This window comes from Chlorocebus sabaeus, chromosome 21 (genome assembly GCF_047675955.1).
Source record: "Chlorocebus sabaeus isolate Y175 chromosome 21, mChlSab1.0.hap1, whole genome shotgun sequence".
NCBI classification, from domain to species: Eukaryota; Metazoa; Chordata; class Mammalia; order Primates; family Cercopithecidae; genus Chlorocebus; species Chlorocebus sabaeus.
In genome coordinates this window covers 31848789-31864005 of record NC_132924.1, presented here as the reverse complement: position 1 = coordinate 31864005, position 15217 = coordinate 31848789, and the positions used below count along the sequence as shown (strand labels likewise).

Here is a 15217-nt window from a genome sequence, read left to right as displayed (position 1 = left end):
GCAGCATCTTGCTGCCTCCTGCTTTGCCCTTCTGATCCACCCAACCCTGCTCTGCTTTTCCTCTTTCCTGTTCCATTACATTTATCCCCTTCTGAAATACTATAGAACTGACGGACTTATTGCATGTACTGTTTATGTATACTATCTCCCCCAGCTAGCGTGTAAGCCCCAAGAGGGAAAGGGGATATCTTTGTTATTTAATTCACTGACATACCCCAAGTCTGGTACATATCAGGCATCAATAAGCCTTTTTTTGGATGGGTGGCTGAGTGGATGGATGGAGAAACTACAAAGATCTAAGGGAGCATAGAAGGTAAAAGTTCAAAGAAATGAGGAACATATCAGCATGGTCCTCCAGAGGCTGTATCAAGTGGGAGATATCCGAGCTGACTTTAAAAAACGGGCCAGCCATCAAGGTGGCTAAGGACTTAAGAGAGGAAGGGGCATGTCAAGGGTCTCCATAGTCCAGAGAGGTGTCTGCTGTGCCATGTGGGGGAGCTGCCATGATGTCATTAAGGCACAGAACTGCAAGGGCTTCATACGGACTGCCTGATTAAAAAAATGTTGACAACTGAATCAAAAAGACCAGATGGTCTTCGTAGGAGTTCAAAATATATGCAGCTAACTTGCTTTTCAGGCCAAACTCGGAATGGTGAGGAAGGAAGGGGATCCCCAAGTAGCCAGATGGGCCCAATCAGCCCTCCTAAGCACCAGACCAAAAGCCAGGCAGCCAGGCAGCCAGGCCCCCAGCCTGGAACACATGCACCTTGCTGCATCTTTGTCACAGGCCACAGAGCATGGGCCTCATAAGGGCTCTTCTACGACAGCCATTCACATCTGCTCCATTATGTTTTAAATCTGGCTAATCACAACCAGGTGAGCTGGGGGAGGGGTAAACACACTTGTCTCATATAGATAGACTGGCTACTTAAAATCCCACTTTGGGAGCAAATCTCACAAAATCAGGAACACTTACACAAAATTTAATTAGCTAAACTCGGTAAAGTCAGCCATCTAGAACATGAACTCCACAGCCATTTTAAAATATAAAATCCACCCACCTTTAAAACTGCCACATTATTAATGAGCCAGAGAAGTCGGATTTGAGGAAGCAAAAGAGGTTTCTCCAGGTACAAATAGCCAAAAAGCACCTGACATCTTCTTTCTGTATGGCAAAAACAATTTAGTTCCCCAAGTCAAAATTCCTAGCTTAATTTCTATTAGAAAAGAAAAAGAAAAAAGGAAAGTGTTCACCACTTAAAAGATGGATCTTTACAGAGATGGTTCTGGTCTCAGCTTTGGTTATTAAAGTGAACTTTGGAAAGAGATGAGCAATTGGTCTTTCTGCCCCACGGCCACTCCCACCCAGCCTTTCATCAAACAAATCTGTCAGCTAGTGTGACTTCTGGGTGCCCAAGTCACATAACAATATAAGAATGCCCAGAGCAGGAGTGTGTGGAAGCATACTTCTAAATATCAGCATGCCCAGTGCTAATCAGGGGGTTCCCAAGGATCCGCCTGTCCTGAGCTTGCCACTCTCTCAGGGACCACCTGCCAGGTTAGGTTGGAGATTAGACAACATGAACCTCAAAAAGACCCTAGAGCCAAAGACAAAAACAATTCTGCAGAGCAAGCCCTTCATTATTTTGTGTGATTACGTCGGAAATGAAAAGCAAGATCAGCTTTATGCCGTCACTTCACCCCATCCACATTCCAGCACACACTATTTCTGGATACCACCCAGTGAAAGGGGAAACAGAGACACTCACACAATAGACGTTTCAATTAATGAAACACAACCATTGTGCCTTTCGTACTGTACTCAGATGGTGAACACAACCCTGGTACCACCAGCAAAAACCATTGTGAGATGAGGTGATGAGTCAGCCAAACTTCTCAGGGTGGGGGAAGATGGCAAGGAAAATGGGATGCTTTGGAGAGATGTTTTTACCTTTCAAAAATTTGTAGCTCTAAAGGAGCATTGATAATTATCACTGAGGGTTTTTTATTTATTTTTAATTACATATGTGAGTGTGAGAGTGTGTGTGTGTGTGTGTGTATTTTTTGTTTGTTTTGGAGATGAAGTCTTACTATGTTGCCTAGGCTGTCCTCCCAACACCTGGGCTCAAGAGATCCTCCCCTCTAAGCCTCCCAAGTAGCTGGGACAAGAGGTGTGTGCCACCATGCCCTGCGTGTTTGTTTTTATTTTATTTTTTTACCCCAGTGTCTTGCCTGCTGTTTGACTGGTTTTAGGAAGTGTATTGTTAAGGTTCATATAAGTTTAAATAAAGACAAAAGAAGGTGCTGAGATCAGAGGACAACATCCTCAATCATACTTTAGAAGAACTGTTTTTTATTTCACTGAAGCATAAGATCTTTGGGGAGGAACAATGCAAAGGTCTGAGATCAAAAATGCATTTGGGAAAGGGGACATTATGGAAGGAAGTCCTCTGCTAAGCCATGCTCTCTTGGAAGTGAGGGAGACACTTCTGACTCCATACAAGACTGGGGACTCCTGATTCTGGAGCTGGCTAGAAGAAAACAAAAAAAGAAAGAAAGGAAGGAAGAAAGAAAGAAAGGTGGCGGGAAGAGGGAGGGAAGGAAGGAGGGAGTAGGGAGGGAGGCAGGAGAGACAGAGGGAGGGAGGCAGGAGGGACAGAGGGAGGGAGGAAGAGAGGGAACAAGGAAGGAAGGAAGGAAGGAAGGAAGGAAGGAAGGAAGGAAGGAAGGAAGGAAGGAAGGAAGGAAGGAAATCTGTCCAGTGGTCATGAAGCTTTGCTCTCTCTGATTCCAGAATGACTTGTACTTTCCTATTGTAAGAAATAACTTTCAGAATTAAAATTCAGCTCCCCCAACCCCTGCAACATACACACACCCCACACACCACAAATATAGCCTCCATCTGGACAATTTTACTAACAATGCTACCAGCCATCATTAACTGGTAATTTTCTATTCTTCTTGTAAATATTTTCAATGATAAAGAAAGGGGAAATGATCTACCAAAAGCCTTCCCCAAATCATGAAAGTTATATAAACTCATTGATGACACTGAATCCATACAGTATTTCATGCAGTGGAAAACAGACAAAAATTTAAGCTAATTTGAAAAAAAATGAGGAAATGATAAAGACTTTAAAAAAGGAAATAATGAAGACAATATTTATTAACAAAGACACTTTTAAAAAATATTATATGTCAAATCTAACTTTGTTATAAAGAATTCTGTCTCCATAAATTCTGGTATAATTAGCCTCTTGGACACCAATTCTAAGTAATATAAACCTTAGCCAAAATCCCACTGTTTTTCTGGAAAAGAAGTCTAATGTTGGATCCATTTTTTTTCCTAAATAGAAGGTTCAACCATGTAAGAATGGACCTGTATCATCCATGAGCATGCATGCATACACACGCACACACAAACACATACACACACACATCCGCACACCATAATCCAGGAAGTTATTCCTCTGTTTCTTCAACACGTCTACCTAGAGGGAGGGCAGGACTTGGGGTAAAGTTGAGATGAGTTCTCTGATGCATCCTCAGAGAGGACAGAGGTGCTTTCAAATACTGATACCTATTTACCCATCCTACCCTGCAACCAAAAAAGATGTTATTAAAAGCCCAGAATACACAAGGAAAAGACTAAAGAATATAAAATTAGGGCCGAGCGCGGTGGCTCACGCCTATAATCCCAGCACTTTGGGAGGCCGAGGTGGGCGGATCACAAGGTCAGGAGATCGAGACCACGGTGAAACCCCGTCTCTACTAAAAATACAAAAAATTAGCCGGGCGCAGTGGTTGGTGCCTGTAGTCCCAGCTACTTGGGAGGCTGAGGCAGGAGAATGGCAGGAACCCGGGAGGCGGAGCTTGCAGTGAGCCGAGATCTCGCCACTGCACTCCAGCCAGGGGGACAGAGCAAGACTCCGTCTCAAAAAAAAAAAAGAGAATATAAAATTAGGATGTTCCAATCTGCAAACTGCAGCTGAAAAAAAAAATCCAGTGTAATTTCGGAAACTGAGGAACTCTGTGCTGGAGGATCTTATTTCTTACTCTTCTAGTCTTAAGTACAGTGAATTTGACATATGGAGATGATGGCTGGATGGGACTGACTGACAGGGGGATAGAGGGTGGCTAAGTGGACAAGTTGAAGGGAGAGCTGCCTGGAAAGGAGGATCAGTTGGCAGGTGGGTGAGTGGATGAATGAGGAGTCCACACGATTTTTTGCATGATTTTTGCATGTGTCCAGAGGTTGCCCTAGAAATCTCATACTTGAGAGTGTTGATATCCCAGAAAATCATTTTCTGAAAATATAACCCTCTATTATATAATTAGTTTCATATAATTATTAAATAATATAATTATGTATATGTAATTAAATTATATAATTATTAAATAATTTATATAATTAAATTATTACATACTAAATTAAATAATAGAGGGTTATATTCTCAGAAAATGATTTCCTTGGACCTCAACACTCAAGTATGAGGTTTCTAGGGAAACCTCAGGATATGTGTTTAAAATGTCATGAACTGGCTTGGGCGTGGAGGCTCACGCCTGTAATCCCAACGCTTTGGGAGGCCGAGGTGGGTGGATCACTTGAGCTCAGGAGTTTGAGACCAGCCTGGCCAACATGATGAAACCGTGTCTCTATCAAAAATACAAAAAACTGCTGGCTATGGTGGTGCATGCCTGTAATGTCAGCTACTTGGGAGGCTGAGGCAGAATCGCTTGAACCCAGGAGGCAGAGGTTGCAGTGAACTGAGATTGTGCCACTGCACTCCAGCCTGGGTGATAGAGTGAGACTCTGTCTCAAACATAAAATAAAATAAATAAAATAAAATAAAATAAAATAAAATGTCATGAAATGGCTGAGGAATAGATGGTTTTTTGTTTTTTTTTTTTTGAAACGGAGTCTCGCTCTGTCGCCCAGGCTAGAGTGCAGTGGCCGGATCTCAGCTCACTGCAAGCTCCGCCTCCCGGGTTTACGCCATTCTCCTGCCTCAGCCTCCCAAGTAGCTGGGACTACAGGCGCCCGCCACCTCGCCCGGCTAATTTTTTGTATTTTTTTAGTAGAGACGGGGTTTCACCGTGTTAGCCAGGATGGTCTCGATCTCCTGACCTCGTGATCTGCCCGTCTCGGCCTCCCAAAGTGCGGAATAGATGGGTTTTTACGAAAAGTTCTTACTCTTCATAGTTTAAAAGTCTGTATTTTAATAGTTGCTTGTATAAAAGTTACGTGATAGTACTTGTGGCTCCTAGACCTAAATATGGAAAGAACCCATCATTCTGTACTTGGGACAAGTATAGGAGATGGAGACAGAAGTAACTGTGAGGGAACTAAAGGGGTAAGAGTAAGTTTGAAAAGCAGATTCAGCAGTATGTGATGTGCCAAAGATAGTTTTGGAACTGAGACCCGGAGTCACAGCAATTCTCAACATTAGTTCATTCTTTAAAAAAAAAAAAAAAAAAAAAAAAAAAAAAAAAAAAAAAAAGGCCGGGCGCGGTGGCTCAGGCCTGTAATCCCAGCACTTTGGGAGGCCGAGACGGGCGGATCACGAGGTCAGGAGATCGAGACCATCCTGGCTAACACGGTGAAACCCCGTCTCTACTAAAAAGTGCAAAAAACTAGCCGGGCGAGGTGGCGGGCGCCTGTAGTCCCAGCTACCTACGTGGGAGGCTGAGGCAGGAGAATGGCGTAAACCCGGGAGGCGGAGCTTGCAGTGAGCTGAGATCCGGCCACTGCACCCCAGCCCTGGAGACAGAGCGAGACTACGTCTCAAAAAAAAAAAAAAAAAAAAAAAAAAAAAAATCCTTCTTCCCAATGTTCTCTTTAAAGCTTTACAAAGTGCTTTCATGCATCAGCTCACGTGTGTCTCACTAAAGCCTGTAATGCAGGCAGAGGGGGGTATTATGATCTCTATCTGGCAAATAAGGAAACTGAGTTTCAGAGAGGCTCCAAGACCCAAGACCCTATAAAGGGAGAGGCAAAACACAAACCTAGGACCCCTGTCTCCTGGGCCAGAACTCATCCTCCTAGTTTCAGGTGGTTGTAAATTTCAACTGACATGCATAGAGGAGTGTCAGGTTAAAGGGAGGAGGGGATATTGGTGTTGAGGCCTGGAAGGATAAACAGAAGTCTACCAAGTAGATGAGAGGAGGGGAGAAGAAGGATCTTCTCAGCAAAGGACAGAAAGAGCAAAAGCACAGAAAAATGCAAGTGTGTTATTTGCTCAAGAAATGGCAAGCAGTTCAGTGTAGCTGGGGCCTAGAGTACAAGCTGAGAGGGCTCAGCTAAGAATAAGAATAGAAAAGTAAGCAGGAAATCATACAACACTTATGGAGGTCAATTCTTATGAAAGCTTTACCCTATGACCCAATGATGCTACATTTGGAAGTACATCCAATGGCTATCTCTACACATGCACAAAATGACTTATGTACAAGGTTCTTCACAGCTGCACTTTCTGGACTAGCAAAATACTGGAAAGAACCCAAGCATCCACCAATAGAGCGCTAATTAAATAAACTACGGTATATCTTCACAACGGATTACTATGTACCTGTAAGAAAAAAATAAGGACAATCTCTAGATATAGAAAAATCTGTAGAAAATGTTATTAAGTGAAACTAGGAAAGTGCAGATCATTTCTGTAAGTTCAAAGTTACATATTAAAAAATCATGTTTAATAGTAGTGTACATAAGGTGCTGCATTCACACAAAAAAATAGAATATAAGGCCAGATATTCAGTTTTGTGTGTGTTTGCATAAAATACTGGAAGGATATGCATGAAATTAATAAAAAGAGTTATACAGGATGGAGACAAGGGAGGAAGACTTCTTACTGTGAACCTTTTAAATATCATTCAATCTTTGAACCACATAAATATATTACCTATTCAAAATGAAAAACTGCATTTTAAAATGTCTTTAGCCAAATGAGTTAAAAAGTTATGTCTACACAAAAGACTGCACACAAATATTTATAGCACCTGTCTTCATAATTGCCAAACTTTAGAATGAACTAAGATGTCCTTCAATGGGTGAATGGAAAAATAACCTGGTATATCCAGACAATGGAATATTGTTCAGTGATAAAAAGAAATGTGTCATCAAGCTTGGAAAAGACAGGAAGAAACCTTAAATGCACATTACTAAGTTAAAAAAGCCAATCGGAAAAGGCTACGCACTGAATGATTCCAACTATGTGACATTTTAGGAAAGGCAAAAATATGGACACAGTAAGATCAGTGATTTCTGGGGGCTAGGGTAGGTGGGTGAATTGGTGGAGCACAGAACCTCTAGGGTAGCAAAAGTATTCTCTATGATTCTACAATGGCTTGTCATTACACATATAGGTACACCCACAGGATATACAACACAAAGAGTATAAACTATGAACTTTAGTTAATAATACTGTATCAGGCCGGGCTCAGTGGCTCACACCCATAATCCCAGCACTTTGGGAGGCCAAGGCGGGTGGGTCACTTGAGGTCAGGAGTTCAAGACAGCCTGGCCAACATGGTGAAATCCCATTTCTACTAAAAATACACAAATTAGCCAGGCATGATGGTGGGCACCTGTAATCCCAGCTACTTGGAAGGCTGAAGCAAGAGCATTGCTTGAACCCGGGAGCTGGAGGTTGCAGTGAGCCGAGATCACGCCACTGCATTCTAGCCTGGGTGACAAAGCTAGATTCTGTCTCAAAAAACAAAATATATATATACTGTGTCAATACTGGCCCATCAATTGTAGCAAATGTATCACACTGATGCCAGACGTTACTAGCAGGGGAAACTGGGGGCAGGGTAAGGGGCTGTTTGGGAACTCTGTGCCTTCCGTTCATTCTTCTGTAAACATAAAACTGCTCTAAAAATAGTCTATTAATTTAAAATAGAAAAGAAAGAAAGAGAATAAAAGAAAGGAAAAGTGAGCAGGGTGCCAGTTGGGAAGAGTTCTGAATGGCATACAAATCAGCTTGGACTCTCATCCTTTAAACAATACGAAACACTTTTCAGCAAGGGAGTGACAGAGCTATGTTCTAGGAAGAAAATTTTGGTAACCCTGTAGGGAGAAGAAACAGGAGAAAGAGACCCAGGGACGAATAAGAAGATTGTAGCAGAAGAGAGATGGACTCAGTCTGAACGAGTCAGGGGCAGCGGGGAGGAGATGGACACACAAGAGATGGGGCAGTGGGACTCAGTGACAGATGTCCCTGTGCACTGGGGATGGGGACGGGGGAAGTGAGGGTCAATGTTTCCTGTGGGCTTCTAGCATAAACGTGGCCGACAATGGTGCTGTTAGAGCAACAGGGATATATGAGCTGAGGGAAATGAATTTGCTTTCTTACTTGTGAGGTTATTTCACCTGCAGAATATGCAAGTGGGAATGCAAAGAGGAAGCTCAAAACACAGGTATAGAACTCAGAAGAGAGGTCAGAGCTGCCTTAGAGGCTAATTATGGTATATATCACACTGTACTTATGGAAGGGGATAGGATTTAACCTAAATATATCTGAGTAATCATATGCCATGGGTTAACTAGCAAAAGAAATCTAACCTCACCCTTAAAATAATTGTAACCATGAGAGTAAAGTAAGAGTTATGTAGCCTATCCTCCAAAAAAGAAAACAAAATGTTTTAAAATATTCATTTCAGACATGTTTATAAATTGCTTTGTGTGATTTCTGAAGTTACTATGGCTACTTAACAAATTACCCCAAAATTTAGTGGTGTAAAACAACTTTTTTAATGCTCATGGATTTGAACAACAAATAGCAGGGATAATGTGTCTCCACTCCAGTGTCTGGGGCCTGGAATCATCTGAGAGACCGAGGAACGAGAGAGAGAGGAATGAGAGAGCGAGAGAGTGAGAAAGAGAGAGAGAGAGAGAGACTGTATCCTTTCATGGCCCAGCCCTGGAAGTCACATAGCATCACTTCCACCATGCTCCACTGGTCAGAGCAATCACAAGCCCTCAAAGATTCACAGTGAGAGTGAAGGGCGTAGACTCATCTTTCCCTCTTCATGGCAGGAGTGCCCTTTGCACTGGAAGAAGGGCACGTGGGATGGGATTTGGTGCAGCCACCTTTGGGAACTTAAATCTGCCCATGTAAAAATCAAAGATTATTTTAGTTTGTATGTCTCTTGGGAAAAAAAGGGTAGAAATGTTCAGGAAGGACAGAGAGGGAAGGTCAGTAACAACTCAAACCAGCAAACTTTATCCACACAGAGTCCACTCTATTTCAGGAAAAGGGAGAAACATTTGGACCCAAATAACGTGGACATTCACTCACTGATGAATACCCATTTAAAACCTAACATGCTCACCAGGGAACCTAGCACTCTTCTTCACCTAGAGGAAAGGAAAGTCCCACTAAAGTTTCAGGGGTTTTTATTAAGTTAGTGGCTCAGTAAGAGAGGAAAGTGGGTCTGGTGAAAGCCCAGTAGGAGACAGTCTGCCACCGGACCATCCAGACAGCCCATGTGAAGTCCTGCCCACTTGCCTGTTCATTTCAGTGCCTTTGTTAAATTCATGTAAAATAAGTAGCCCCTCATAGAGTTCTGTTCCTCTTTGGTGCTGATTACTGCTTTTAAAGAACTGAAACAGAGCCAGTGATTTAAGATTTAGATAAGAAAATAAAATACACATTGGATGTAATGGAAGAGTTTAAGAAAAAAAAAAAAGAAAATACAAATTGATGAATGCCTATTTGAAACCAAGCACAAACATCAGAAAAATCAGTTTACTTTGTGAAGCACAGAGCACCAAAGAATAGAGGTTATGTAGTGAAAAGAGCTTCTTCATTTACTAGCCTTAATTTATTTTCTGCAGATTTTCATTTCAAATTACCATCTAAACACACACACACAGAGAAACACACACAGGTAAATATACTTACAAATAAAACATAACCAAAAAGATTATGCCCTGAATGCAAAGATGGTTCAATTTATCACATAAATATAAAGAAAAAAATAAGTGATTATCTCCATAAGTATTGAAAAGATACCTAACAAAATTTAATATCTATTCCTGAGTTGTTATTTTTAGAAATACTCAAAATAGAAATTCATGTATACTTTTTTTTTAAAAAAAAAAAAGAGATGGGGTCTCACCATGTTGTCCAGGCTACTCTCAACTTTCTGGGCTCAAGTGATCCTCCCACCTCAGCCTCCAGGGTATCTGGGACTACAGGCATGTGTCACTATACCCGGCTTATGTATACTTTTTAACATAAGCCAGGTGCAATGGCACATAAAACTACATAAATCTCAATCCCAAAATCACCAGCTTCCTTAATAGGGAAGCACTAGAGACAGCCCCACTCAGGTCAGGCGAAGAGCCAAGGACAACCACTATTTCCACTACTAGTTAACATAAAACCCGAGATATAAGCCAAAGCAATAAAACAAGAAAACAATTAAAGACAGAAGAACAACTAAACAGTCTCTATGTGTGGATGATATAACAATATACCTGGAAACCCCAAGAGAATCAATGATAAAAGCTGACACAACCAGTAAAAGAATTTAGTAAAATGGCAGAAAGTACAATTAACATAAAATAGCCATCGTGAAAGTTTGACAACACATTCTGGGAATATGAAGAAACAGGCATTGTCATACAGTGCTGATGCGAACGCAAAATGGTACACCACCTATGGAAGGAAATTTGATAATATTTAATAAAACTATATTTTTATTTACCTGTGACCCAGCAATTTTATTTCTAGGCATCTATCCCAAAGAAATACTGACAAAAATAGTATTTTTAAAAGACTCAAAATAAGAATTAATGGATAATGTTTTATCATGATAAAAATATATAAACTGAGGCCAGACACTATGACAGATGCATAAGGCTGTTATCCACTTCAGTTTTGTTTGTAATAGCAATAGCCTGAAAACAACCCAAATGTCCAGCAGCAATATGGGGCTGGTTAACTATGATAACATCCATAGAATGAAACACCACGCAGTTCTAAATGAGGAATTATGACCTGCATGTACTGTAGGGAGTGATCTACAGAATATGTTTTGAGTTGAAAAATACAAAGTAGAGATTCAACCTTAGAAAGCTGATTGAAGACAATAAAATAGTAAAATAAAAATGAAACAAAATGCAAAGTAGAGAAAAGTATACATGGCATGCTGCTGTTAATCAAAGAAAGGAGGAAAGGGACCAGGATGAATACACACATGTGTATGTGATTTATTACATATATATGTGTAATTTTGCAAATGGAAGGATAAACCAAGATCTTCCAAAACTTGATTACCTATAGGGGAAAAGATCATGGAGTAAAGGGGACAAGGATAGAAGTCAGATTTCTGTGAATAAATCTTGTTTTTTAGATTTCACTTCAGAACTATGTACATATTTTACTTAATTATAAAACAACAACCATAGGAGTGAGCATAGAGCTCTCCCATGACCTTGTTTTCAAGGCTATGAGCAAACCTGCATGGAAACAGGAATCAGCAGAACTGACATGACAGCTCTGACTTGTGAGCGAGCTTCCAAGAAAAGAGAAAAGAGAGTAAGTGTGACTCACGAGACTGCAATGCACGACATACCTCAACCTTGCTCTCCTGTTCGTGATCAGCAGCCGAGAAATACACAACCTCTTGCACTTCATCTCTGGGTCGGGCTGAATTTTTCCCAAATACCACCAGACCATCCTTAGCACGTGGAGGGAAGGCCACAAAACAGTAACTTGGAGGAGCTGCAGCCATCCTGAAAAGAGAATGCCAGCGAGAGTGGAAGCAGGCCTCACATGGAACATTGCAACAGTGAGTTCTTCAAACATATTTCACCAGCTAAAAGGGCTTTACTATTCAACTGTGCACAGCTAGCTCATTAAAAGATCCCAGCTGGCAAATGAAGGTGGGGCGCCTGCAGTGGAATGACAGAGCCACCAAGACCAGATATTGTTTAATACTCTGTGGGATTAAATGAGCTCAGATTTGCAACAAACCACGGCGGCAGCCAAAAGTGCAGTGACGTGGGAGAAAGGAAAGGAGGTTATTGTTCTAGGCAGAAGACACAGACACACACCACACATACACACACTGCAATCTGTTCACAGTAATAAAATAATAAACAAACATACCTTAATACTAACTACACAAGTGCCTCAGATCCAGAGATGCATAGCCACCACATAACAGATTTGGGGTGTGATGTGGAAATGGGTCTAGAGATCAATTGAAAGATACCCTGCTTTGTTGTTTTTAGTAGTTTTATTCCACCTCGATGACACAACACTCAAACACCTTTTGGTTTTCTGTCCACCTCCCCAGCTGCTCCTGGACTGGCTTGTTCTACCTGGCCAGTGCACATTCTCACTGCTTCATCCTTCTTTCCTCATTTAATGCTCTTTTCTATCTGGGAAAATGCATCCATGCTCAGAGCTTCCCTTGTCAGTTACACGCTGATGACTTACACATTTAATTGCAGCCGGGTTCTCATCTTAAGCCTCTGACCTACAGACCCAACTGCCTGCCTGATATCTGAAGCTGATTTCGTCTTCTTCCCTTTTCAAGGTTCTTTATCTTGGTAGCCAAGGTAACCATCCTTGCCATTTGCTTCTCCATTATCTAATATGTCACCAAGTCCTGTACATTCTGTCTCCTAAATCTCTATGGAAACCTCCCACTCCTCTCCACCTCCACTGCCACTACCCTGCACCAAGCCACCATCATCTCCAGCCTGGACCACTATGGTAACCTCCTGAGGGGTTGCTTCAAAACCTCTATTACTCCCCACTCCAAAACATTCTCCACACTGCAGCCAAAGTGATCCTTTTAGAAGGAAGATTTGATCTTGTCATTCCTGCTTAAAATACTTCAGCAGTTTCCCAAGGCTCTTGGAATAAAGACCAAAATATGATCAAGTTTGTTCCCCCTTCCCAGCCCCATCTTCTACCACTCACCCCTCCACTCTCACAATGCCAGCACACAGGCCTTTTTCTAGTCCTTCCAGTGCCCGCCAGACCTCTGCACATGTTCCACCCTTTGTCCTAACCATTCCCTTCCCTGCTTCCTGTACCAAAACTATCTGCCTGGTTAACTCCTGCTCTTTCTCGTACCAGCTCAAATATCACTCTAGTACTCTAATTTGTGTTGTGTACTATACACTCTCATAGAATCCTGTCCTTTTCCTTCAAAGTAATTATCATAATCTGAAATGCTTATTACCAACAATCAATATTTAGTCTCTCCCAGTAAAATCAAAGCACTATGAAAGCAAGGACCTTTCTCTTTTGCACACCGCTGTAACCGCAGCTCTACACTATGTCTTGTGCAGAGTAGATTTTAAATAAGTGATAAACAAGTGTTCTTTTCTTGTTTATTAATAGTCCACCATACTGAAGCTGACTCTCTAACATCTTCTTTTCTCCCGCCATGCCTCTGCACCTGGTTTGAGTGCCCTTCCCTTAATCTTTGTACATATCCTTGAGGATCTGATTCAAACCCCTTTCTCTCATAAAGACTTCTATAAAGGACTCTCATTTATTCAGCACCCACAAGCAATAATACATCCATTTTGTTCTAAAAATAATGTACATTTGTTGCTTGTATATTTCTTTACCTGTTTCAAAGAAAGCTCCCTGAAGGCAGGACTCATGCCATCCAACCATAGTAGCCCTTTCCCCAACCTCTGGCAATACAGGTACTCAAGAAACATTATCTAGTGTACCAGCTATTGTATTTGTATCATCAATTATCCAACTTCCATGTGTTTTGGAAGTCTGAAATATAAGTGAGAAGTAAAGCAATGTTTTCAGAGAAGCACTAGAATGGGATTCAAAACTCAGCTCCACCACCCACTAGCTGTGTGACCTGCTTAAGTTACTTTACCTCTCTGAGCCTAGGTTTCCCTTTTGCAAATGTTTTGCCCCAGCCCACAGGTTTATCATGAGTATCAAACAAAATGATGCTTGAGAAGATATTTTGCAAACTGTGGAGGCTGCGTAAGTATAGGATACTTCATTTGCTGGCTGGGTGTGGTGGCTCATGCCGGTAATCCCAGCACTTTGGGAGGCCAAGGCAGACAGATCACTTGAGCCTAGAAGTTTGAGACCAGCCTGGGCAACATGGAGAGACCCTGTATCTACAAAAAATACAAAAATTAGCCTGGTGTGGTGACATGCACCTGTAGTCCCAGCTACTTGGGAGGCTGAGGTGGGAGGATCATTTGAGCCTGGAGAGGTTGAGGCTGAGGCTGCAGTGAGTGGAGATCACACCCCTGTACTCCAGCCTGGGCACAGAGTGACACCCTGTCACAAAAAAAAAAAAAAAAAAAAAAAAAAAAAAACAACTTTATTTTGGGTTTGACTGTTAAAATAGAACTGTATCTAAAATTTTCTGTTAAGCAAACCAATCAAAATCTACTTGCCTCATTCCTAATTAGAGCAATTATCAAATTGCAGAGTCATCAATATTCTATGTTTAGAAACCTCTTTGTACGGGACTGTATTACTATTTCTATATCCAGTCTACTTCAGGTTAATGTCTACATGCACACTCAAGAGTTCTTCCCTGCATTGTTTATGCTAGGCCCCTCCCCAGAGTGCAGAGAAATGGGGGAACCCCCACAATTCTGAAAATAATTCCCTCCTAGCTCAGTAAAATATCACCCCTTCCCTCTGGGAAAGAAAAGCCAGAAAGATAAAGAGGCTCCAGTTCTTTCTCCCCTTAACCTTTCCCATTTTCACAAAAACGGCTTTATCTTCAGACTGGAGGAGTAGAGAGAGATAAACAAAGAATGTGTATGCACAAGAAAGACCTAGAATAATTATGAAATCAAATGCCTTTATAGAGTGCTACTAGAATCTGGGCATTGGGGGAATTGCTGGTGGAGACAAATAAAGTGAAACAGACCCAGAGGAAGATAAGATGGGGAAAGGATGCATTTTCTCTTGTGTGATGCCTCGAGTATCTTATATGCTCCCTCTCTCCCCATCATTGGGCCATTTCAAAAGAGCTGGTGTCTTGCCTAGGAGCAGAACCTTACTTTATTTGATCCTTAAAAATGGTAGAAATCCACCAATTTTGCATTTATGAGATTTATCTATAGAATATAAATAAAACCCACGGGGTTTTGGGCAAGCACCTATTATTCGGCCAAGGCACCTGCTTAGTCAGCAAGTCATCTGGGTCTTATGATCATGAGGAGGATATAGGCAACAGAAGCCTAGGGGTA

At 41.6% G+C, this 15217-nt stretch overlaps 1 protein-coding gene across 3 annotated transcripts in view; it reads right to left on the bottom strand.

Annotated features, from left to right (window-relative positions):
• Positions 1-15217, bottom strand: part of SCRN1 (secernin 1) — a 72558-nt gene that overhangs the window by 37051 nt on the left and 20290 nt on the right. For 2 of the 3 annotated variants that reach the window (XM_073009008.1, XM_007981738.3), the window contains one exon: positions 11587-11746. The exons of the other annotated variant lie outside the window; for it this stretch is intronic. In XM_073009008.1, the coding sequence (XP_072865109.1) occupies positions 11587-11745 (159 nt within the window). In that variant the 5' untranslated portion in view covers position 11746. The remainder of the gene's footprint in view (positions 1-11586; positions 11747-15217) is intronic. 3 annotated transcript variants of the gene reach the window in all.